The 27,020-nt window shown below is 40.3% G+C and overlaps 1 protein-coding gene across 26 annotated transcripts in view; it reads right to left on the reverse strand.

Annotated features, from left to right (window-relative positions):
• Nucleotides 1-27,020, reverse strand: part of MAGI1 (membrane associated guanylate kinase, WW and PDZ domain containing 1) — a 610,830-nt gene that overhangs the window by 70,646 nt on the left and 513,164 nt on the right. For all 26 annotated transcript variants that reach the window (XM_082412051.1, XM_082412072.1, XM_082412071.1 and 23 more), the window contains 5 exons: nt 22,364-22,421; nt 19,248-19,345; nt 12,721-12,813; nt 7,240-7,422; nt 6,102-6,722 (listed from right to left, as the gene is read on the reverse strand). In XM_082412051.1, coding sequence (XP_082268177.1) covers nt 6,102-6,722; nt 7,240-7,422; nt 12,721-12,813; nt 19,248-19,345; nt 22,364-22,421 — 1,053 coding nt within the window. The remainder of the gene's footprint in view (nt 1-6,101; nt 6,723-7,239; nt 7,423-12,720; nt 12,814-19,247; nt 19,346-22,363; nt 22,422-27,020) is intronic.

Here is a 27,020-nt window from a genome sequence, read left to right on the forward strand (position 1 = left end):
GTGCACGCTAGAGTTTGTTTTTTCTTTTTTAAAAAAGAAACCCACCATACCCAGTGGCTTCTGATACTAGGGGATATCAGTAAAACACCACTGATGTATCATGTGACTTGCTTCTAGGTCAGGAATTGGCACAAATGCTACCTTTTTTCAGATGACTTGCCGAAGGTCACAAAGGGAATAAAGGCAGGAGTTGCAATTTAAACTCGCATTGTCTGACTCTCCAATCTTGTGGTCTTTCCCCTACACATCAATGAGGCCATTTTGGGGCATAAAATTAGAGTTAGCAGGGGTCACCCTAAAGATGAGCTAGTGCAACATATCCATTTCTTTTGGATAAAGAAATGAGTCTCAGGGCAAGAGCTGTAACCCAGTCAGAGGCACAGAGGAGCTATGGGCACAGTTTGAACTGGAGGCGGGCTCCTGGAACCTCTAGCTCAGCTTTTTCTTCAGTACACTTTTTCTCTCTAAAGTAAAACACACATTCTCCACTTTCATAGGGTATTCCAAATTGTCTTTTAAAACAGAGTATTCTGACTCCACCCCAAATGAGATCTTCAAGTGTCATACCTCCTACTAGGTATAAATTAGCCAAATATACAAAATACACAGGGGGCACAGGTAGTTATGCTACATATAATATAATCCCCTTTAAAAAAAAATTGTTTATTTATTTGGTCGCGTGGGGCCTTAGTTGCGGCAGGCGGGCTCCTTAGTTGTGGCTCACAGACTTAGTTGCAGCGTGCATGTGGGATCTAGTTCCCCAACCAGGGATCGAACCTGGGCCCCCTGCATTGGGAGCTGGGAGTCTTATCCACTGCGCCACCAGGGAAGTCCCAATATAATCCCTTTTCTTTCTTTCTTTCTTTCTTTCTTTCTTTTTTAACCATTTTTAAAGTCTTTATTGAATTTGTTACAATATTTTTTAAAATTATTTTTGGCTGTGTTGGGTCTTCATTGCTGCACATGGTCTTCCTCTAGTTGCAGTGAGTGGGGGATATTCTTCGTTGCGATGCGCGGGTTTCTCATTGTGGTGGCTTCTCTTGTTGCAGAGCACAGGCTCTAGGCGTACGGGCTTCAGTAGTTGTGGCACGCGGGCTCAGTAGTTGTGGCTTGCGGGCTCCAGAGCACAGGCTCAGTAGTTGTGGTGCACAGGCTTAGTTGCTCCGTGGCACGTGGGATTCTCCCAGACCAGGGATCGAACCCGTGTCCCCTGCATTGGCAGGTGGACTCCCAACCACTGCGCCACTAGGGAAGTCTGAATTTGTTACAATATTGCTTCTGTTTTATGTTTTGGTTTTTTGGCTGCGAGGCATGTGGGATCTTAGCTCCCTGACCAGGGATCCAACTCGTACCCCCTGCATTGGAAGGCAAAGTCTTAACCACTGGACCACCAGGGAAGTCCCACTCCCTCTTTTAAAGTAAAAAAAGCTTTATGGAACAAATTCTACATCTTTTCTAAATTCAAAAAAAAATATTCAAAACAATAGTAATCACCTTCTAGCATGATTTTCCAGACGCTTAAAAAAGCCTCTAGACTCACACTGGTGTCAGGTGATGGGCTGTCTGAATGCACATGCCATGTGAAAAATTAAGAAAAATAAAAGGCATTCTCCTTACTGGACAGCAGAGGGAGAAGGAGGAAAGGACTTACCATGGGAAGATGGGCAGCCAGGCACAGGAAGAAGGCGCTGCCCTTTAAGAACGTGAGTGACATCCATAGGCACGGACATGTTTATAAAGAAGACACTTGCAAACAAATAGGTAATGGTCCCAGCTGCCAGGGCTATGGATAGACACGCCCAGCAAGCGCAAGCCTGACCTAGGAAACTGTCTCCAGAAATTTACAAATGATATTTCAACCTCTGCTTACTTCCATTGGTGGGAGGGGGATTTAAAAAAAAAAAAATGCTAAAAACCAAAATGCACCTGATTTCAACCAGAACAAAAATAAAAAATGAGCTTGGGAGTTAAGAGTGAAAACCAAAATACAAATGTAGCTAAGTTCTGCCCCAAAGTAGAAAAGACTAGTTCTTTAAAGCATAGAAAGCCCCACCTTTGAGATATGAATTCCTGAGAATCAAGAAAGGTGTAGACTTAATGAGTTTATCAATCTGCTTACCAGGAGTTATGATGGAAATAAGATTCATTAGAAAGAATCAGTGAAGTGGCCATTTACTTTCTCATTTAACCTAGCCGCTATCCTAAATGATCATCAAACCTTCTCATTTACACCCCCAGCATACAAGAGGAATGATTAAAATGCCAGCCCCAGTTCAAGTAACTGATATATGGCAGAAACAAATACATTTATATGCTATCTAGAAAGATTAATAGTAGCTGGTGTTAGCTTGCCAAGTGCAGATGTACAAACTTTCTATCTGACACATAAATCAAACATAAGGCATATGGCATATTTTAAAGACTGCTGATGTTACAGTGATTTTAAATTACACAGGTTCTGGAATAAACTATGTAGATGTTGACTAATGTGGCAATATATTCTGGATCTTATTAATTTAATGTTATAAAATATAATGGCGTTAACCAAAAGAAGGTCTTAGGAATTAAGAAGAGAAAATGTAAACATATTTGAAATCAAGGGGTATATTTTTATAACAAGTTGTTTGCTAATTTGGGCAAATTCATTACAATATGGCTCCAGTAACCACTGTAAGTTAGTAAATTACAATAAGATTTTACTTTTTGGTCTCCTTAAAAGTGAACTGAATGGAAAAGAAAAACTGAACAAAATGACAAAAGAAACGAAGGAGCAAATAAATGAAGAAGGAGAGCAGGGTGATTTGTGATGTCAAATGAGCAGTGGCTGAATCACAGATGCCCTGATGTACCAAGAACTATTTAAAAGTTTCCAAGTTGCCGGCCACTGAAACCAGCAATTGTGCAAAAATCAGTGGTGTTCAGAGTTAAGTAGGGCAGAGCACTAGACTGGAAACCAGAGAATCCAGGTGAACTTCTCAATCCTACTGTTGGTTGGTACCTTCCTTTTCAGGGATGTGGTAAAAATGACATGAGAGGTGTGTGTAGGTTTGAAAAGTGCTTTGTAAACTGCTCACTTGTCTGTAAGTGCCAGGTACCATCATCCCCCACCCCCACCCTCTCCTCCTCATCCTTAACCTCAAGTCACTTCCTACTACATCTTGGTCACTGTTTAAAACAAAATTATCTGTGCAGTCAAGTGGTCTAGGTGCAAGAAGAAACTTCAAAATTGTATTGGTAGAAATAACTTTTTAAAAAATAAAATCTGCAAATGGGTTTTACACCTGTTCAAGAAGGGTGGACTGGGCATTGTGATTCACACAGACAGTTCTGAATTTTGGATTTCCTTCCCACAACCCCAATCATTTTGATCACAGGACACACAGCTTCACGAGAGCCCGAGGACATGGCTGTTGCGACATAAACAAGCTTTTCTGTCTCAGTGAAACCGAGAGGAAATAAAAGTCTGGGTCCTGATCTCTTTTCAGAGGGTCAGAATACTCTGTGCATGAAACACATCCTATTGGCAAGGGTCAAGGAAACGACCAAACTCAGGCCCACTGTGGGAGGTGATCAATCAAGATTAGTCACAAGTACAGACCCAGGAGCAAGACATTTCAACAGGCGGAAAATGTTTCTCAGTGTGAGGTCCTGGGAGTTCCGGGGGCGCAGAGGTGGGGGGTTGCTGGCAGGGGAAAGAAAGCCAACTGATTCAGGATTCAGAATACCCCACTTCTCTGAGATCTTTAACCCCTTCATTAAAATGTGGGTATGCTGAGATGTTTTTAATACGATTGGTGGAGCCGTTGTTGCTGCCAAGTATAAATAATCACATATCCATTCATTCATTCATTACCTATTCATTCATGAACACCTAGCAGGAGTCGGGTACTGTGTTAAGTACTGGGGATACAGCTGTCAACATGCAGAGGTGGGCTCTGGCTTTATGGAGCTTATATTCGAATGAAAAAGAGAGAGTAAAGGGAACCCGCCTACACTGTTGGTGGGAATGTAAACTGGTAAAGCCACTATGGAGAACAGTATGCAGGTTCCTTAAAAAACTAAAAATAGAGCTACCATCTCATCCAGCAATCCCACTCTTGGGCATATATCTGGAGAAAACAATAATTCAAAAAGATACACGCACCCCAATGTTCACTGCAGTGCTATTTACGAAAGCCAGGACATGGAAGCAACCTAAATGCACATCAACAGAGGAATGGATAAAGAAGATGTGGTACATATATACAATGGAATATTAGTCATTACAAAGAATGAAATAATGCCATTTGCAGCAACTTGGATGGACCTAGAGATTGTCACACTGAGTGAAGTCAGAGAAAGACAAATATCATATGATATCGCTGATATGTGGAATCTAAAAACAAAGGGTACAAATGAACTTATCTACAAAACAGAAATAGATTTACAGATGTAGAAAATAAACTTATGATTCCCGGGGGTAAGGTTGGGGGAGGGATAAATTGGAAGATTGGGATTGACATATACACGCTACTATATGTAAAGTAGATAACCAATAAGGACCTACAGTATAGCACAGGGAACTCTACTCAATACTCTGTAATGACCTATATGGGAAAAGAATCTAAAAAAGAGTGAATATATGTATATGTATAACAGATTCACTTTGCGGTACGCCTGAAACTGACATAACACTGTAAATCAACTATACTCCAATAAAAATTTTAAAAACTATACTCCAATAAAAAAAAAAGAAAAAGAGAGAGGAACAAAGAAAAATAAGTAAATATACAAAACAATGGCTTGTGATAATAATGATCATGATAAAAGCTATTAAGAAATGGGGTGATGCAGCAGAGATTACATAGGAGTGCTGGGGGCTACTTTAGATAAGTAATCAGAGAAGCCCTCTCTCAGCAGGAGCCCTGAATGAGGCCGAGCCAGCCAAGTGAAGAGCTGGGGAAAAGAGTCTTCCAAGCAGTGGAAACAGAAAGTGCAAAGGCCCTGAGACAGAAGGGCTTAGAGTAGTGAAGGCACTACAGAAAAGAACCCAGGTGGCCAAGCACAGCGAGGAAGGGAGAGGAGTGTGAGATGAGGCTGGAAGAGTGGCCAAGAGCCACGTTTTGCATGCACACTGTGTCGACCAGGTTCAGGAGACGTAAAGGATAAGGTTTTCAAAGCTTAATGGGTTTTAAAAGGCACAGCTTGATTTACATTTTAAGGTACTGAAACAGAGCAGGACCCTATGGTCCTCTCCCCGCCATGTCCTCCACCTGCCTTTTGTCTGTAGAAAAACTTTACTTAAAGAATAAGTTTAATCAGAGAAGTGAGAAAATGCAAAAGCTAAGGAAAACAGTCAAACAGAACCAAATAGTAACAGTTTAGTCATTAAGCAAAGTCAGAGGGACCTTTAGTTCCTTCTCAAGGGCTAAACATTCACAGCCGTATCCTTTGAGCAGGTTTGTAGATACTGAAACCCACACCAGGTGGAAGAAGTTAACTACATGATGACCAGACTGCAGCCATGACAGAAGTTGCCACAATTCTGAGAACTGGTCTCAAAGAAATGGGAACAAACTGACCCTGGAACTGAAGACTAACTGTACTTGAAACAGTCAAGATGGCACTGATCAGACCACTGCATGACCAATTCCAAGATGACTGTCAGAGCTGACTGTGCTGTTCTGCATGTAACCCTCTCCCTCGGGCTATAAAAACTCTTGCCCACTGACTGTCTGCTGTGGGGGGAATTGGCCTTTGGACATGAGTCCACCCTCCCCCCAGGTTGCCCGCCTCTGAAATAAAACAAACTTCCCTTTCCACCAACCTTGCCTTTTTATTAGCTTTTGAGTGGCAAGCAGCCAGTCCCCACTTTCAGTAACAGTATCACTGTAGCTGCATGTCCCTTTGTGTAAACACATAAAGCATAAACACAACCTTTATTCTAAAGAGGCTAGCGTTTAGAGAAATCAGAAGGCATTTTGAATGCATTTCCCAATATTTAAATAAAAATGATCTTAAAGGAACAGACATTCAGAAAGCCCCAAATAGCTACCTGATAACCAGTAAGTACAACAATGGATTTGGGTTTAAAAACAATGAAAGATAATAAATCTACATACCTCCTCGTTGCACTAACAACGTGACCTCACTTCCCTTCGGACATTCGATCAGCATGTCCACAACTTGGTTGTGAGTCAGAGCTTGCACGTTCTTCTTATTAACTTCCACTATAAGATCCCCTTCCTTCAGGCCTCGGCACCTTGGACTGTCGACAATCTGTTTCACTCTTTGGCCGCCACCCCCAGGACTGTCCGCAATAGTAAAACCAAAGCCCATTGGCCCTTTGACTATATGAACAGTTATGAGTTCTGGCTGAGTGGCTATGGAGGAAGCCAAAGAGACAGTGTCATTGGGGTAACCATGGGAACCGTTTGAAGCCACATCTGCAGGGCTGCTTGGCCTGGCGTCCTTCATGCCATTGACTTTGCCTGTTTTACTACTGTGACTAGCCGGCGAGTCATAGGTCTCTTGCCCATTCACAATAATTGGTTCTTTATCCAAAATGGCCACAGAGGTCACTAAACTCGTGTTGGGGTCATCTGGGTCAAAAGGCAATGGATAACCTCGGCAGAGTTCAAGGTCCACGCTGGCACCGATGGGAATGGACTGGAAGATTTTCACAACTTGTGCATGCGTGTGTCCCAAAACACAGGTGTCGTTCACACTCACAATCACATCTCCTGCAAAAGAGTTGACGGATAAAAAAACGGTGCCCAGAAAAGTTATATCAATTTTATACTACCAAATCCTACCAATACGAAGTTGAACTGAAACTGTTTGGGGGTAGTACCGTAAAGCACAAAGAGACTGCTTCTATTAGTTATTTTATGCTAATCAGGCATTTTTGTAGCATCTAGTGTCTTCCCTGCTAATGAGAATATAATGATCACTGAAAGAACACTGGAGCTTTCTTCTGAAAAAAATTCTCACTATAAAAAACCAAGTTGAGAATTCATTTATTCAAATGGATCTACATTTTTAGTAAATTACTGCCTTACTGTACTCAACAGCACCCTAACAGTTCCCCAAAATGGGGGAATGTTAAAATGATTCAGAGCTTTTCATTTATACCAGGGAATGCATTTACTTAGTGCAGGAACCTTGTTCATTCGCCAAGTTTCTAAAGGACACTTACAGACTTATGAAATCATGGTGTCATCTGGTCCTGACCACACAGGACCATGTGGTGTCTCATACCTGTTTCCATCTTGCCATCCAACGCGGCGGGACCATCTAGGACCAAGCTCTTGATCTGCAGAAACTCGTCAGGTTCATCTCCTCCAACGACCGTGAAGCCAAAGCCACGACTGCTTTTCCGCAGCTTCGTGTGAATGAATTTGCCTTTCAACTCTGAAGGGTTTCGTGTAAAAAAGGGTTTGCCTGGATTAAAACAAGAAATGTATAAGGAACATCACCAGGAGTGAAAAGATGAATTAAATAAGAAATGATAAGAACTTAGAGATAACTCTGCAAGCTCCTGTGCTGGGGCATGTGGGCACAAAGGTGTCCTAAGAAAGTCCTCTCTTGATTTCAGTACTAAGGGAGTTCCTAGGCCCCTTTGTGTAAGGAGGGGGCTAGGGTACATAGTGTGTCAGCACAAAGATCCAAAAGAAAATGTAAGAGAAGGATGACATTGGTGTCCATCGTCTGACACGGATCCCTAGTTTTGTTTCATGTAGTTTGACAGCAAACTACATGAGGTCCTTCAGAGAAAGAGGAGTGGGTCTTTGCTTTGTGTCTTCTGTTTGGTCATAGTTTATATTTTCCAGTATGGCTTCCAATATATTGCCTTGTGCTTGGCTCCCACTTATAAAACCAATTAAGCAAAAACTTTAGCTTTTAGACAAACAGAAAATTCATTCTGAAACTAAATAGATAATATAGGAGACGTAGTATAGACACAAAGAATAACTTGATAAAAATGGAGAATCACTATTTTAAAAATTAAAGAGTCATAACTCTACTCTGAATTGAATTCTAAAATTCACCTGATTTTTCCTGTTCATTTGCATCTTTTAACAATTTGTGGAATTGCCCAGATATGTCTGCTGCTAAAACTTAATGTTTAAAAAAAGTTTAGGACATGTGGCTTAGAATATTTAAGGAAAAAGAAAAAAACCTAAACTAAACAGTAATAAGAGCCAGATGGCTCCAAATTCAGTCGTCTTATTTAAAATAAATTAATAGATATACAGCTTCCAAACATGCTACCTAAGGTTTTATTGAGTTTTCTTGGTAACATTCACAAATAACATTTTGTACACAAACTCCAAATTTTATTTTGGGTTTGGGCATTTCTCTGTAATTGGGAAGCTCATTGGAATTTCCCCGATTATCCCCGGCAGTGAACGTCATTCTATGTTCAGACTCTTTCAACTCTCCTAATGATACTTCCCATCTCCCGCCCTTGCCACGGCTTCTCCATCTGCCCTATTCCTTTTCTATCAGAAATGTTATACAAATAAATAAATAAATAAAAATTAAAAAAATAAAACAAACAAACAGGAGAAAAAAAATCTCCATGTCTCCATATACCCCTGCACTAGGAGGCTGGCATCCAGGAAGGAAAGTTATTTTTGGTTAGCCGTATCTTTTTTAAAAGGTCTCCGGGCACACATACAACCTTTAATTGCACATTTCAAAAGCTTCTGGCTCTTAAGAAGGCTGTTTTAAATTTCCTGGAGTCACAGGTATGCTCACTAACCTTCTCCTCTCTAGCGCAGTCCCAAGGCTGGTGGGAAGCATGACGAACTACAGCCCTGTCACCGTGGCTAATGAAAGGCGAGACCTAGCAGGATTCACCATGCGAAGTCGTCTGCCAGAGCACCAGGGAGGTGATGTCAAGTGCCGCCAGGGCTTGTACTGAGACAGTTACTATGGTAATTACTAGATGGAAAATTGAGGACCGTTGAGATAATCCCCAAATTTTCCTTTTCGGGATATGTGAATAGCAGACATTCTTGAGGTAGAGGCTACTAGGGAGAGCTCGAGGGGAAATGTATTTCACTTATGCAAAGACATCAATAGCCATGACCTTCTCAGTGAGGCTTTCTCTGTCCACCGTATTAAAAACTGCAATACCTCCTTCAACATTCACAATCCCCCTTACCTGCTTTATTTCTGTTGTTAGCATTTATCACCATCCCACACAGTACACATCTTACTTATTGGTTGGGGGTTTTGTCTCCCTCTCCGCAGCCCCTTGCAGAAGGGGCACTGCACATGCCCAGACATACAACACTAGAATGGAAACCCCATGAGGATTTCTGCTTGTATATCCAGCGTGTAGAACGCGGCCTGTTTCATTGTTATGTGCTCCAAAAATGTGTGTTGAATGAATGAATGAACAACAGCACAAAGAAATGAGATTTAACGTGTCTTTGAGAAGGCGGAAAGAGGTGGTTGAGTGTGTAAGTTTTCCATCCTGATTATAGGCAAAGTTAGAAAATGTAAAAATGTGTCTGGCAGATTATCTGAATGAAATGTTTTAAAGCCATTAGCATATTTTGAGCTCAGAATGTTTTCAGCTTAAAAGAGACATGAAGAAGACTTTGAAATTACACCACTGACTTCCTGTTTCAACACTTAACTAGGGAGGGAAGATCAGAGGGTTTCACATTTAGGCACGTTTCATTACGTGTTATGTATGGGTAGATCATCAGTTACTGTAGTTTTGGAAAAGAAGTGCTTTTCTACCCACAAGCAGTGGAATGTGGAGCTCTCTGCTGCAGCCCTGTGGCACGTGTCATTTTCTAAGAGATGCTGATCTCTTTACTAGTCACCACTTGTAGATGAGGTTATGTGTGAGGATCACCTGGGCAGCCTTTTAAAGATGTACTCATTTCTAGGGGCTGCCCTGGACTCAGTGAATCAGGATCTTCTGGGTCTCGGCCCAAACATCTACTCCTGAATAACCCATAGGTGCTTGCTTCTCTGCCAAGCTGCACTATTCTTGGTAATACTGTTTGAATACCTTACACCAGTGCTGTCCAGGAGCACGTCCTGTGACGCAGGAAATGCTCTGTATCTGCACCGTCCAATATGGCAGCTGCTGGTCACACGCAGCTCTTGAGCCCTTGAAACATGGCGAGTGGAACCCAGGAACTGAGTTTTTGAGTTTTTAATTGTAATGAACTTGAATTTAACTGGTAACATGTAGCCAGTAGCAGCCAAACTGGATGGCACACACTGAGACTATGCAGTGAGGTATCCACAAAAAACAACAACAAAAAGGTGTTAGCCAAAAGTTAAATTGTTCCTAATGACAGCTAGGGTTCAAATCTGTGCTCTACTACTTCCTGGCTGTGTGGCTTTGGGCAAGTTACTAAACCTCTCTCTGCCTGAAAGTCGGATGCATAAGTGGAGGTAATGAGGGTACCAACCTCACCATTCACATGATGGTTGTAAGGAAGAACTGTGGACAGAAAACATAGGTAAAGTGCTTAGGGAGGTGGCTGCTGCATAAAAGAGCTCAATAAATGTAGGCTATTATTTTGATGATGGTGGTGGTGAAGTAGGTGGGGTAAACGGGCGGCTACAAAAATCTCTGAGCATAAGGTGGAAGATGGAGAGATTTCCCAAGAGCATATCTCTTTAAAATTATCATTTGCTGGGATGAGAAGTACACTCTTGATCAGATGCAAGTTTAGTTGAGCAGTGAACTTAGCAAAATTAATACCAAACAATCTGACCCTATTAGCTATATAGCTTCTTACTGAGAGTACCGTCAGGAACGTAGACCAGAACGCTTAACCAGCAGGCAGGGAACTCAGAGTTGTAACCTATGATGATAATATCCAATTTAATGTTTCTCACAACTGCAGCTTGGAGTCAAAGGGTATGGATTTAAACTGGCTTCTGTATCCATTATATTCCGAAGACATGACTATATTTAAAAGACAAGAATCAATGTAGAGACTATGGAGTAGAAGGGTTTTAAGAATAATGACTAGTTCCCACAGGGAGTTCAGTGAGCCTCTCCCAAACCCTAACCACTATGGGACCCTAGAGGACTAAAGAAAAAAAGAAAAAAGAAAAGGAAAAAAAGGCCTAAAACAAGAGAAGAATCTGAGATAAAGTTCCTAATAGACATCAATTCCATCTGGACTCTTAACTCAGCTGGTGCACTAAGCATTTGGCACCCAGAACCTGAAACTTTAAAGCTTTAATTGATTCAATCTCTAAGACAGTTCTTTAAGGAAGCTAGGCTGGTTATCATGGATGTACATACGTTGTTTCACACAATAATAAACTTAGCAGAGGCGATTAGGTCTAGTCCGGGGTATCCCACAGGGGGAAAAAAAAACAGTCTCCTGCCTCCACAGGATTTAAAGTCTGAAGAGGAAACTGTTGTTTGATAATTGAACACAAATAAACACTAATTATCAACAGTTAAATTCTATAAATAAGAAGTTTAAGATGGGAAGAGTGAATAAGACAGGGGAATCCAGCAAAAACCTTAGATGAGTAGAAGTTAGCAAAGCAAAGAGTGGGAGGAAAAGACAGCTGCAAACAGGGAACAGCATATGCAAAGGCCCTGATGTGGTCCATAGTTTCTCTGATTTAAGGAATTGAAAAGAGGTTCAAGGAACTGAAAAGTTAGTGTAGCTAACTTACCATGAGCAGGAAAATAAGACAACATGAGGCTGCAGAGGAATTTCATATTTAAAAAAATACAACGCAGGCTACAATCATGTTGATATGAATTAATATGTTATTATCTTCTATGTTCTATCTGTAGTAAAACCATTAACACCATAGAAAAGTATGAAATTATTTTATATAAGTTGATATTAATACCAATCTCACGACAATATCAGCTAAAAGGGAAACAATTTTTCTTATAAAAATTATAATGGAGTAATGAGTATTAGGGAAAAGAGTTATTCTACTTATCTTTTAATGTCTAACACAATTATTTATTTCTTTTAAAATGTAGAGAGAAGGAACACAAATTTTACAGTTTTTTTAAATGGTTCTGTAACACAAACTCCCCAACACTATCAAATATGATGCTTGTTCTATTTTTCTTATTTAAAAGAAAAAAACTAAACAAAAAACCCCAAAACCTTTTCTATCCCTTAAGAGTAATGAGGCCTGAAAGTAGCAAGATTCTGGAGCTTCCAATTTTCAAAAATGAATCTCTGTAGGGGATGCATACTACTTGTGAATGTAAATAAGTGAGACGCAATGAAGCGATGTAAAACATGCATAAATGCCAAAACTGCAGCAAGAATAGAGGTTAGAGTTTAAAACACAATAATATCAAACCATTTTACATTTACAAGAAAATCTTAGTCAAAAGCAAATACGTTGACTAGAATCTTGAAATATCTAGTGCTGAATTTTCAGTGTATCTTACTTAACACAATATTAAATATCTGTGGTCTCTAAATCAAGGATTCACAACTCTAAGATGATTTTGCCCCCCCAGGGGCATTCGGCAATATCTGGGGACTTGTTTGTCACAAAGTGGGAGGGATTCTCCTGGCATCTAGTGGGTAGAGGCCAGGAACGCTGCTCAGTGTCCTACAATACATACAGGACAGCCCACAACAAAGAACTGTCTCGGAACAATTCTTTGGAATGACTTGGGAGTTACAAGATTCCACTCTTTAAAGGTTCTTCAAAAAAATTAAAATTGAGCCAAATTAGGATGCAATTATAATGACACTTTACCCTGAAGTGGAGCTTCTCTGGCCTGCTCCGGATTGCTTGGGGGGTGGTTTGGAATAATAGGAGGCACAAGCGATGAATGATCTTCTGTCCATTCTACAAGAAGACAAGAAACAGTTTGCTGTTTTTCCTTCCAACTGCTTACTTAAGATTACTTACTTAGGTTGACGTACTTAGGATTCACCTTCTTCTTCATTATAAAACTTAATTATAAAACTACCCAAACCTATAAAACCAGAAGCAGAGAGCTTCGATTGAAAAGAAACTGGTATCTGACCCCACTCTATGTTAAGGATAATAAGGTCTCTCCGTGTGTGTGTGTGTGTGTGTGTGTGTGTGTGCGCGCACTTGTGTTCCTGTCTCTTTCTCCTAAGATCTTTGAGGACAGAAATACAACCAATAAAAATACAACTAATAAAATCTCCAGCTCTCTCTGGCTGGAGAGTACAAAGTGAGACCAAGTAAAAAATATCAGGAAAGACAGAGTCAACTAAAGCTGGCCCAAAATGGGAGAAACTTCTCTAATGCAATTTAGACCTAGGCTGGGCTGCTGAAGCCTGCTTGTCTTGGGTAGTGAAGGTGGATTTTAGCAGTTTGCTAAGGTGCTATCCCCTATCATCTCTCAAACCCAAATGGGACCCATTACTAAAAATCCTGAGTCCTGACTAAGTCATACTCACTTTGAAAGCCCAGAAATAACCCACTATGAGTGACCCTTGAGATCTACCCCAAAGTCACTTTTCCAGCTAAGCAAACATAGTCAGTTGTATATGTACACTCAATTTAAACACTCATATTTAAACTGTACACTCCCATTCCCCAAACTCATAAAAAAAATTAAAAAAAATTTTAAATAGAAAGAGATTAAGGTAGAAAGGAGACCTTTTCCATGGGTGAGTATACTCACACACACACAAACACATACAAACACGCTCTCTCTAAAATATAGTCTATGGCAGTGGTTGCCAAACTATGGCTTACAGGCCAAATTGGTCGCAGTGTCTATTTTTGTAAAGCTTGTAAGCCAAGAATGGTTTCTACATATTTAAATGATTGAAAAAAATCTAAAAAGAATATTTTGTAACACATGAAAATTACATGAGGTTCAAATTTTAGTGCTCACACATAATGTTTTACTAAAACACAGCCATGTCCACTTGTTTACATATAGTCTGTAGCTGTTTTCATACCATAGGGGCAGAGATGAGTAGTTTTAATAGAGATTGTATGAAGAGCAAAGCCTAAAGTATTTATTATATGGCCATTTACAGAAAAAGTTTGCCAACTTCCATGCTATGGTCTATATTTATTATATTCAATATTATAATAAGAGAAGTATTATACTTGATATTCATATACCTGATATTCACATATTACATTGAAGGGGTACTAAGCCTATTATTTTTAAAGATTGCAATGAAAAATGAGGAAAAAACCTAAGCATCTATTAATAAATAGATGGCTAAATGAAGCGCAGAGATTCATAAAAGGGAATATTATGCAGTCATTAAAAATTACAAGGTAGGAAACCTTCAAGATGGCAGAGGAGTAAGACATGGAGATCACCTTCCTCCCCACAAATACAAGAGAAATACATCTACATGTGGAACAACTCCTACAGAACACCTACTGAACGCTGGCAGAAGACCTCAGACTTCCCAAAAGGCAAGAAACTTCCCACGTACCTGGGTAGGGCAAAAGAAAAAAGAAAAAACAGAGACAAAAGAATAGGGACAGGACCTGCACCTCTGGGAGGGAGCTGTGAAGGAGGAAAAGTTTCCACACACTAGGAAGCCCCTTCAGTGGCGGAGACAGGGGGGTGGCAGGGGGGCAGCTTCGGAGCCACAGAGGAGAGTGCAGCAATAGGGGTGCGGAGGGCAAAGGGGAGACATTCCTGCACAGAGGATGGGTGCCAACCAGCACTCACCAGCCTGAGGCTGGTCTGCTCACCCGCTGGGGCAGGCGGGGGCTGGGAGCTGAGGCTCGGGCTTCCGTCGGATCCCAGGGAGAGGACTGGGGTTGGCTGCGTGACCAGGAGGGAGTCCGGGAAAAAGTCTGGACTTGCCTGAGAGGCAAGAGACCATTGTTTCAGGGTGCGCGAGGAGAGGGGATTCAGAGCACTGCCTAGACGAGCTCCAGAGACGGGCGCGAGCCGCGGCTACCAGCGCAGACAACAGAGATGGGCATGAGACGCTAAGGCTGCTGCTGCAGCCACCAAGAAGCCTGTGTGCAAGCACAGGTCACTATCCACACCGCCCCTCCCAGGAGCCTGTGCAGCCTGCCACTGCCAGGGTCCCGTGATCCAGGGACAACTTCCCCGGGAGAACACACTGCGCGCCTCAGGCTGTTGCAATGTCATGCTGGCCTCTGCTGCCGCAGGCTCGCCCCACATTCCCTACCCCTCCCTCCCCCGGCCTGAGTGAGCCAGAGCCCCCTAATCAGCTGCTCCTTTAACCCTGTCCTGTCTGGGCGGGGGACAGATGCCCTCAGGCAACCTACACGCAGAGGCAGGGCCAAATCCAAAGCTGAGCCCCAGGAGCTGTGCGAACAAAGAAGAGAAAGGGAAATCTCTCCCAGCAGCCTCAGGAGCAGCGGATTAAATCTCCACAATCAACTTGATGTACCCTGCATCTCTGGAATACCTGAATAGACAACAAATCATCCCAAAATTGAGGTGGTGGACTTTGGGAGCAACTGTAGACTTGGGGTTTGCTTTCTGCATCTAATTTGTTTCTGGTTTTATGTTTATCGTAGTTTAGTATTTAGAGTTTATTATCATTGGCAGATTCGTTTATTGATTTGGTAGCTCTCTTCCTTTTTTTTTTATATATATAGATATCTTTTTTTTTTCCTTTTTTACTTTTTGTGAGTGTATATGTGTATGCTTCTTCGTGTGATTTTGTCTGTATAGCTTTGCTTTTACCATTTGTCCTAGGGTTCTGTCTGTCCTTTTTTTTTTTTTTAGTATAGTTTTTAGCACTTGTTATCATTGGTGGATTTGTTTTTTTGGTTTGGTTGCTCTCTTCTTTCTTTCTTCCTTTTTTTAAATTACTTTTTTGTTTTAATAAAATTTTTTTTTTAATTTTATTAACTTTTCTTTTCCTCCCTCCCTCCCTCCCTTCCTTCCTTCTTTCTTTCTTTCTTTTTTTTCCTCCCTTTTCTTCTGAGCCGTGTGGCTGACAGGGTCTTGGTACTCCAGCCGGGTGTCAGGCCTGTGCCTCTGAGGTGGGAGAGCCGAGTTCAGGACATTGGTCCACCAGAGACCTCCCAGCTCTGCGTAATATCAAATGGCGAAAGCTCTCCCAGAGATCTCCATCTCAATGCTAAGACCCAGCTCCACTCAACGACCAGCAAGCTACAGTGCTGTACACCCTATGCCAAACAACTAGCAAGACAGGAACACAACCACATCCATTAGCAGAGAGGCTGCCTAAAATCATAATAAGGTCACAGACACCCCAAAACACACCACTGGACGTGGTCCTGCCCACCAGAAAGATCCAGCCTCATCCACCAGAACACAGGCACCAGTCCCCTCCACCAGGAAGCCTACACAACCCAATGAACGAACCTTAGCCACTGGGGGCAGACACCAAAAACAACGGGAACTATGAACCTGCAGTCTGTGAAAAGAAGACCCCAAACACAGTAAGTTAAGCAAAATGAGAAGACAGAGAAACACACAGCAGATGAAGGAGCAAGGTGAAAACCCACCAGACCAAACAAATGAAGAGGAAATGGGCAGTCTACCTGAAAAAGAATTCAGAGTAATGATAGTAAAGATGATTCAAGATCTTGGAAATAGAATGGAGAAAATACAAGAAACATTTAACAAGGACCTAAAAGAACGAAAGAGCCAACAATGATGAACATCACAATAAATGAAATTAAAAATTACCTAGAAAGAATCAATAGCAGAATAACTGAGGCAGAACAACGGATAAGTGACCTGGAAGATAAAATGATACAAACACAAAGATGATACAAACACATGGAGAGATATACCATGTTCTTGGATTGGAAGAATCAACATTGTGAAAATGACTACACTACCCAAAGCAATCTACAGATTCAAAGCAATCCCTATCAAACTACCAACGGCATTTTTCACAGAACTAGAACAAAAAATTTCACACTTTGTATGGAAACACCAAAGACCCCGAAGAGCCAAAGAAATTTCTTGAGAAAGAAAAACGGAGCTGGAGGAATCAGGCTCCTGGTCTTCAGCCTATACTACAAAGATACAGTAATCAAGAAAGTATGGTACTGGCAAAAAAAGAGAACTATAGATCAATGGAACAGGATAGAAAGCCCAGAGATAAACCCACGCACATATGGTCACCTTATCTTTGATAAAGGAGGCAAGAATATACAATGGAGAAAAGACAGCCTCTTCAATAACGGGTGCTGGGAAAACTGGACAGCTACATGTAAAAGAATGAAATTAGAACACTCCCTAACACCATACACAAAAATAAACTCAAAATGGATTAAAGACCTAAATGTAAGGCCAGACACTATAAAACTCTTAGAGGAAAACATAGGCAGAACACTCTATGACATAAATCACAGCAAGATCCTTTTTGACCCACCTCCTAGAGAAATGGAAATAAAAACAAGAATAAGCAAATGGGACCTAATGAAACTTAAAATCTTTTGCACAGCAAAGGAAACCATAAACAAGACGAAAAGACAACCCTCAGAATGGGAGAAAATATTTGCAAATGAAGCAACTGACAAAGGATTAATCTGCAAAATTTACAAGCAGCTCATACAGCTCAATATCAAAAAAACAAACAACTCAATCCAAAAATGGGCAGAAGACCTAAATAGACATTTCTCCAAAGAAGATATACAGATTGCCAACAAACACATGAAAGAATGCTCAACATCACTAGTCATTAGAGAAATGCAAATCAAAACTACAATGAGGTATCACCTCACACTGGTCAGAATGGCCATCATCAAAAAATCTACAAACAATAAATGCTGGGGAGGGTGTGGAGAAAAGGGAACCCTCTTGCACTGTTGGTGGGAATGTAAATTGATACAGCCACTATGGAGAACAGTATGGAGGTTCCTTAAAAAGCTAAAAATAGAACTACCATATGACCCAGCAATCCCACTACTGGGCATATACCCTGAGAAAACCATAATTCAAAAAGAGTCATGTACCACAATGTTCATGGCAGCACTATTTACAATAGCCAGGACATGGAAGCAACCTAAGTGTCCATCGACAGATGAATGGATAAAGAAGATGTGGCACATATATACAATGGAATATTACTCAACCATAAAAAGAAACGAAACTGAGTTATTTGTAGTGAGGTGGATGGACCTAGAGACTGTCATACAGAGTGAAGTAAGTCAGAAAGAGAAAAACAAATACTGTATGCTAACACATATATATGGAATCTAAAAAAAAAAGAATGGTTCTGAAGTACCTAGGGGCAGGACAGGAATAAAGACGCAGATGTAGAGAATGTACTTGAGGACCCGGGGAGGGGGAAGGGTAACTGGGATGAAGTGAGAGAGTGGCATGGACATGTATACACTACCAAATGTAAAATAGATAGCTAGTGGGAAGCAGCCACATAGCACAGGGAGATCAGCTCAGTGTTTTGTGACCACTTTGAGGGATGGGATAGAGAGGGTGGGAGGGTGATGCAAGAGGGAGGGGATATGGTGATATATGTATACATATAGCTGATTCACTTTGTTATAAAGCAGAAACTAACACACCACTGTAAAGCAATTATACTCCAATAAAGATGTTAAAAAAAAAGAATTACAAGGTAAATCTATATTAAGTAGCATTGAAATTTGTGCAAGAAATATATTTAAGTGACAAAAACAGGTCACAAAACTAATACATATACAAATACATAATATATTAATATATATAAATTATGGTCTACTTTTTGTAAAAAGATGCATATTTGTACATCCCCAGAAAATTTCTGCACAGTGTTTATTGCTGAGGATGGGATGGGAGCCAGTAGGGCCTCCACTGGCTTAAATGGAGAACTTAAATGTTCTTCACTCCTGAATTGTTCATATTTTTGTGAAGAGCATGAACTAACTTGTAATTTTTTAAAAGCACTGAAAATTACCAGCGTTTTCTGATTCTTATATGTAATGTTCCTAAAAGTAAAAGTTAGTTTCATACCCAGGACCTCCTCTTAAAGTGCTAAAAGTGGTTTAGATTTAGATACCAGGTGCTGTGCAAAAGCTACTGGGTACAAGGTAGTTCTTTCACCATCAGAACTCTTCTCCAATCTAACGGCAGCCCCTTTCTAAATTAGAGTGGAGATTGGGTGCTTTTAAACTGGGTCCCCCACTGTAGCTGTCCGGGTTCAGGGTGTGGAATCTAGCAGAGGCTCTGCATTACTCCCCACCCTTCCAGGACATCAAGTCCCCAGCACCGCAAAGGACGTGATGCTCGTGGCCAGCTCTGACCACACGGGGGTGTCAGCGCCCAGGCTTTGCCCGGAGCTCCTAGGCCCGCAGATCAGGGGAAAGCGAACCTTCTGGCTGTTGCTGCTGCGGCTGCTGTTGCTCCAGCTGCTTCTTCCGTTTGGCTTCTAGAACTGGGTTCTCATATTGGGTCTTCCTGTTGATGTGGCTGGAGCAGAAGGCAGATTGCATTCAGTTAGGAAACACTGCACCCCACAAGCAAAAGCCAATCAGTCCAAGTCCCTCGATTAGACCTGAGCAAAGCAGGTGGTCTGAGATGTTGAGCATCTTGTGTCAGTTAGGAAGATACAATAAAATAAAAACAAAAATGAATGGTTTCCAGATACTGACTGCTTATTTGTACCAAGCAGTGTGCTACCAGCTTTACATGCATTTTATTGAAAAAATCTTCAATAAATGCTACGATAGAGGTCCTATTTTTATTCCTATTTTATGGATAAGGAAAGGAAGTTTCTGAGCAGTTAAGAAACAGCTCACCTAACAAAACAGAACTAGTCAACAGTAAAGAGGATTCAAGCTCAGACTGGCCTGCTTTCAAGTCCCAGGATTATAACCACCGACTCTGCCAAATGCCCAAGGCATCACGTGACAGGAGGGTGTTTTCTTTAATTCAACAAGAAGTCGATTATAGAATTATTTTAAAAGGAGATTAAAGTGAAGATGTGGTGTTGTCTGTAATAAGTAATGCCAGAAATTCTGTGTAACTTTCTACAACAGAGTTCACGGAAGCATAAGCATTTCCCAAACGATCAAGTTAAAAGAAGGACTCTACCAACATCTGTCAACTATTCTGATCAATAGGCATGGAGTCAGGATTCAAAGGATAAGCCTTAGGCGAAAAGACTCCAAATGCAGCTAACCTAAGCAAATGTGATGTGTTCAAAGTGACAAAGACCTAGATACTTCAGATGGCTCCAAAACTAATAAGGCCAAGGCAAGATAAAAATACACATACACACACCCAAACATATATATAAATCCAAATGCATATTTTTTTGCCATCACCTTATTTAGTGTATGTATATGTACATACACACATAGTACACAAACACACAGACACACAAGCATAAATATATTCCTATCTTTTTTCCTTCATCAAAATAATACTTCCTAAGAAGTTTGAAAATATTCCTATTATGTGATTATTTAGAACTCAAAATATTTTTTCAAGCCAGGCTTTATTTTTTAAAGACAGGCTTGTCAAGTAGGGTGGATAGACTGACTACCCTTAATTCCTATTATAGGACTACTTGTTTATTTCCTAATTCTGGTAGGCAATTTCATGCTAAGATATAGTCTAACATTCACAGGCACATGGATCTGAGAAGACAGGGAGGAGAAATGTATGGTAAGGTAACAACTCGCCCCTCATTCCAAGTCTCTTTATCCATCAAAGCTGCAGTCATCTATTCTTTTTCTCTTTTGATGCACAAGTTATTTGAGGGAGAACTCAAAACGAGCCCCAATTAGACAGGAGCTCCACTGTGTATCTGTGAGAAAAAGGATCTGTAGGGCACACAGAGGAATTTTATGAGGGTCAGAGAAACGACTAAGATCACCTTTCTTTTTCTTTTAAATTTTTTAAAATTAAAAATTTTTTATTGAAGTATAGTTGATTTACAATGTTGTGCTAATTACTGCTGTACATCAAAGTGATTTGGTTATACATACATACATATATATATATAAAATATATATATATAAATATATATACATATATACATATATATATATATATATATACACACACACACACACACACACACACACACATATATATACACATTCTTTTTTAAAAAAATGTTCTTTTCCATCATGGTTTATCACAGGACACTGAACATAGTTCTCTGTGCCATACAGTAACTTTGCTGCTATCCATTCCATATGTAAAAGGCTACATCTGCTCACCCCAGCCTCCTACTCCATCCCTCGCCCAAACCCCTCCCCCTTGGTAACCACCACTCTGCTCTCTATGTCTGTGATTCTGTTTCTGTTTCATAGGTAGGTTCATTGGTGTCATATTTTAGATTCCACATATAAGTAATATCATATGGTATCTGTCTTTCTCCTTCTGACTTACTTCACTTAGTATGATAATCTCTAGATGCATCATGTTGCTGCAAATGGCATTCAAGTTTGCCTTTCTAATGTCCCCAATCCCCAATCTTTCTGTTAGGTAAAGAGGTGGCAATGCGAGTATTGACCAAGGACACTTGCTATACTGAACTCGTAATTTTTTACAATAGGATGCTGAGCATTTTATGGCCTGGCATTGTTGCATCATACGTTTCTATCACCAGGGTATTATATGAATAACTTTTCATTGCCAGCAGCATGAGTGATAGAAAGCATTCCATGTTATCTTCATTGTGGCAGGTAGGATTTTGATGACAGAACATTTATATGGCATGTGTTTCTTTTGTAAGATCTTTTATTATTTATTACTCATCTTTCTCAGAGGAAATGATGTAAAACATTTTTTCAATGTTTATCCACTTAGGTTTCTTTTATTTCCTTTGAGTATCATGCTACCAATATATGGTTGTGATGAAAGGACCAAGTGTATGCCTCTTGCTAGAATAAGGTACATGGTAGAGAGGTAGTGATGAGGGTTTGAGACTCTTAGAAATGGAACACAGGAGCCACAGGTATGGTAAAGGCAAAGAGGCTTACACAGTCTTGCCACTTAGGCTAGTTCTCAATTTCCTTCTTAATTGCGGCAGTATTTCATATATTATTTAGATCTGTCTGACTCTTCGGGAAAGTCTGAATGAATAAATAAATGATCACTGAGAACTTCAGACTTAAGCAGGTCAAGAAATAGGCAAAACTGATTCTTTTCCTGAAGATAAACAACCCATACTCAGTGTACTGACTCCTTGCTTTTCTCATTCATTCAACTAATACTTATTATTCAGTACCTGCCACAGGCCAGGACTATGTTGGGCTTTGGTAATACAGTGATAAACAGAAGACATGAATACTGCCCTGATGAATTTTATAATATAATTTATCATCATTAGATTTGCTGAATATTTTTTCATTATAAAATTATGTTACTATTATTATTCTGTTTGTACCTTATCACAATGGCAAACTCTGTTCAGCATAAATGTACATAATTACAGAACGGTGCAAACTCAAATGTGTTTTAACAGGCACTTACTCTACATAGTAGATACCATAGACAGGGTCATCAATCTTTTCCCAACCAGCAGGCAGTTCTGAAAAAGAAAAGAACATTTAGAGCAAGAAGAGCATATTCTTGAAGAACCTAAGGATTTTCAACACCTGGGTTAGGCAGAAAAAGAAAGACCCATAAAATAATGCCTTAAGTCCAATTAAAACTGCGTATCCTAACCAAAAAAAAAAGAGTGAGAATTATTTTATTGGTGTAATTTTCTACACGAAGAGCAACTGTTTCCTGATATTTTGCACAAGCAGATGAAACTTAATAAAATGCAGTTTCAGGTGCCTTCATTCTAAATCAACTATTAAATGATATTTTAATGGAAATACAGCTAAGTTTTGCCTCGAACGCCTAGTTCCTATTTTAAATATTTGCAATTTTCTCATTTTATTGCTAGACTACCTTATCACACAAGCAAAAATGGATGAATGTTTCCTTTCATTTTCAATACAATAGGGCCGTTTCTGCTCTCCCCGGAATAAATTAAAATTTGCATCTTATTTTCTCCTTGTTCCTAATTAAAATGCTATCGAGTAAATAAAAATGGCCACCTGGAGTTGGATTTTTGAATTGCACACATCTATCACTCAATTGCTATATCTGAACAGGACCATCTTCACCGGGGCTGTGCCTATGAAAGCAGAAACACAGGTCCTGCTCTCCAAGACTCACTACCTAAGGGGGTAGACTTTATTCCTTTAAATGTGGTGGTAAAATGGCATTGGGGGATATGTGTGCCTTTCTGTAAACTCAACTGTGCTCTACCGAACTTCATAAGGTTTCATATCAAATGTTGCAACTTCATTAACTAGGTAATAGTGGGTTCTGTCATAATAAGAACCTACTGTGAAAAAGCCCACTGCACCAGATAATTTGGTGAAAGAAGCAACTACATTGTATTTTGCGTCATTAAACAATTCTTCAGGCAGAGCAGCAATTCTCCTTAAATTTCTTTCCTTTTTTTTTTTTGGTTCAAGGTAAGAAATGGAGTCATGTGCACGTGCACATATACACACACATATACACACACACAGAGGCTAATTACTTAAAGTTTATATTTTGCTCAGATTTGGCTGCACATCAAGAGACATTAATTTCATGGTTTTTGCTCCACATGTTATTTGTTTTCAAACAAAGAGACAGGTTCCCCCCTTTGCTTCCTTTTTTTAAACAAAACAAAACAAAACACTTCACAGGTTTTAAGGAAGTCTTTGAATCCCGGGAGACATAAGCTACTAAAATGCAAGGCAGAGCCAACGTGCAGATGTTGATATAACTTGGCATTTTTATACACAGCATCTTGCGGACTGATGTAAATCAAATAAATGCCTGGGAAATGGTTTCCCCTTACAATGCTGGAAATTACCATTTAAATGCAAACGAACCAGGAAAACATTTCCAAAGAGTTGGGAAATCAGAAGATTAGGAAAATGCAAATTGGTGCCCACGCATATGCTTGTGTTGCCATGGGGCAGAAGAGTGAGTGGGTGTGAGGGGACCACATCATGTTTAACCAAACTTCTTTTCAAAATCTGCAACCTTAATATATGGCCTGATTATCTTTAGATAAAATAGGGAAAAAAATTAAGAATTCAATTCATTCCATTATTTGTCAAACATTTATTTAGTACCTACTGTCTGCCTGAAGGTATCCTAGGTGCCAGGTACACAAAGATAATTACAAGTGCACCGGTTGGGCAGACAATTCACACATCACACGGTAAGTGCTTTGATGGAGGTCCAAGGAGGCTACAAGATAAGAAGCCACCTCTGACTTTGCCCTGTCACCTACTCAACAATTTACATGCTAGAGTTAAGACATGAGGTCGGTCAACTGGTATTTCTGGACGTTTGTAAATTTAAACACATCTTCTGGGACAGATTAGCAAACTCCAGAAATGTTCCAGTTTTTCAAGCTAAAACTCATTTAAAATTGAAAAGATAGATTTCTCACTTCCCATGTGGTGATTAACTTAATAATAGGAATTAGTCTCTGAAAGCTTAAAATAGAAACGGGTCATCGATTTAAAAACAGAAGATGTTTGTCTTCCAATGTGCCATTTGGTTCTAAAAAGTTGAAAATGGCAGAAAATACTGAAGCCCAGAAAATGATGGCGTTACAATTTTTTTTTTTTCTAAAGTACTCTAAAGATACATAGAGAGCCACACCCCCATGTCTAACAACTGTCAGACATGAGAACAGTCTGTACAAGATGTCACCGAGATTTCAGGTGGCTCAGACCCTTTTGGGATTGTCCAGATCTTGGTTTGAACCTTACCCCTAATGTTTTTGTTTTTGTTTTTTTAACATCTTTATTGGAGTATAATTGCTTTACAGTGGTGTGTTAGTTTCTGCTTTATAACAAAGTGAATCAGCTATACATATACATATATCCCCATATCTCTTCCCTCTTAGCCCTAATGGTTTATCAGTCTAGTGTTCGGCTAGTTAACATCTCGAAACCACATCTTTGTCCTGGATTTACCTCAAAGGTCAACTGTAGACTAAATAAGGATGTTTGTAAAACCTTTTACACAGCACCTGGCACCTAAGCTCAGCTAATGGCAACTGTTCTAGGAAAGCCCAAAAGGAACTGCACAAATCTACATGGTCTGCTTGCTTGCTGTTCCTACCACTAAAAATCTCACGTTGTACTAATCGTCGCCATGGAAGTGAATATGGAGCAGACAAATGTTCCAAGAGTTGTGTCAGCACACAGACTGAAAGTCAAGTTCACAGTCAGAGATATGGTTCTACACTGTAATTCAGTGTTGATTGGGAGGGGACCTCATTTCCCTGTCTCTGCCTCTCCTAGTTGGTTGTAGCACATGAATACTCTGTAATTCGAAAAGAAGGTTCTTCAAGTGCTTTTTCATTCTGGGGAGATTACCGCAGAAGATGTGATAAATTCTGCAAAACCAAAGTGCATAATGGAGCTAGTCACCCAGCCCAGACAACAGAGTTCAGAAATGACAATTCTGCAATCAAATGATCTGTGTCCAACACCCAAGCCCACCACCCCTGCCTCTCAGAGGCAGATTATAGAGAGGGTTTCCTTGTCACATCTGGAATCGTACTGTTCATTGAAAACCTGACAGTTGCTATTGTTTGCAATTAGGAACCTCTTATTAAGAAAATGGGCAGTGAGCTTGTCAAAGGCATCTGAAGTGAATGCAAGGAAAAACTGTGTGTGTGTGTGTGTGTGTGTGTGTGTGTGAGAACAAGGACACATTTGGGCCATTTCTATTGTATACATGTTGCTCTCCTGCCCCATATTAAACACAAAAAGTATCATAAGAAACACTGAAAAAGTCCAACAATAAAGAATTAGTTACTAAATCAGAAAACTGGCAAAACAACATGTGCTGATCACAGGGACAAATATTAAGACAATTATTAAGTCTCCTCTTAAGTCCAATGAGAGCTCCTCTTCCAGCCCCTCTTTACAGGTAAGGAACAGGAAGCTAAGGGAAGGTGAATGACTTGACCAAGGTCACAGAGCCAATAAGTGGGGGAACCAAGATATGAGTCTAGGCAACCTGCCCTGACCCCAGAGACAGCTCCCACTTCACCAAACCATCTCCCAGAACTGTGGCTCTGACCATGAGAAGGTAAGAAGGTAAGTAAGCCAGTAAAACTTACTTTGTAGAGTCTTTAACAGCACAGGAAAGTTTCCACAATGTTACAGATACATGAGAAAAGAAGACAGTTGATTCTTTCCTGAAAACTTCAACATTCAAGCTTCCACAGAAGCAAATAAGGCTGTGCCCCTATGCACAGTGGAATTATCTCACCAACTGCCCACACACAGTGGTGGGCACTCACATACTTTAGTCAGGCGGCCGGAGTAGTTTAAATTGGTTCTACAAAGGATCGAGGCACTCGTTTTTCATCTGGAAAAGCTAGTTCTGTCTTTTTCAATGATTTTATCTAATATCACTGGATTGATACTTTTTAAAAAATTTACAAAATGAGTTTCAAATTGTTCTATTACACAGGTTGAATCTCAAGTCATTCCTACCACAATGACCACAAGGACAATTTATTATACATCTTTAAAAATAGATCTTTCGGGACTTCCCTGGTGGCGCAGTGGCTAAGAATCCGCCTGCCAATGCAGGGGACACGGGTTCGAGCCCTGGCCCGGGAAGATCCCACATGCCGTGGAGCAACTAAGCCCGTGCACCACAACTACTGAGCCTGTCCTCTAGAGCCCGTGAATCACAGCTACTGAGCCCGCGTGCCGCAACTACTGAAGCCCGCTTGCCTAGAGCCCGCGCTCTGCAACAAGAGAAGCCACTGCAATGAGAAGCCCACGCACCACAACAAAGAGTAACCCCCGCTTGCTGCAACTAGAGAAACCCAGTGCACAGCAACAAAGACCCAACACAGACAAAAATAAAAATAAATAAATAATTAAATCTATTAAAAAAAAAAAAAGCTGAACATAAAACATTTAACTTAGCAGGGAATATAATTCAATATATTCCAAGAGCAAAGATAAAAGAGTTTGGCATTATCTGCTAATGTAAATTATTTCTGAACTGCAAGAGCTTGGACTAATCAAGACTTGATTTCCATTGACATACACACTCTGAGGAAAATGACACATATAAACCCAGCATCCAGTTT

Source organism: Balaenoptera physalus (genome assembly GCF_965194825.1).
Source record: "Balaenoptera physalus genome assembly, chromosome: 11".
NCBI classification, from domain to species: domain Eukaryota; kingdom Metazoa; phylum Chordata; class Mammalia; order Artiodactyla; family Balaenopteridae; genus Balaenoptera; species Balaenoptera physalus.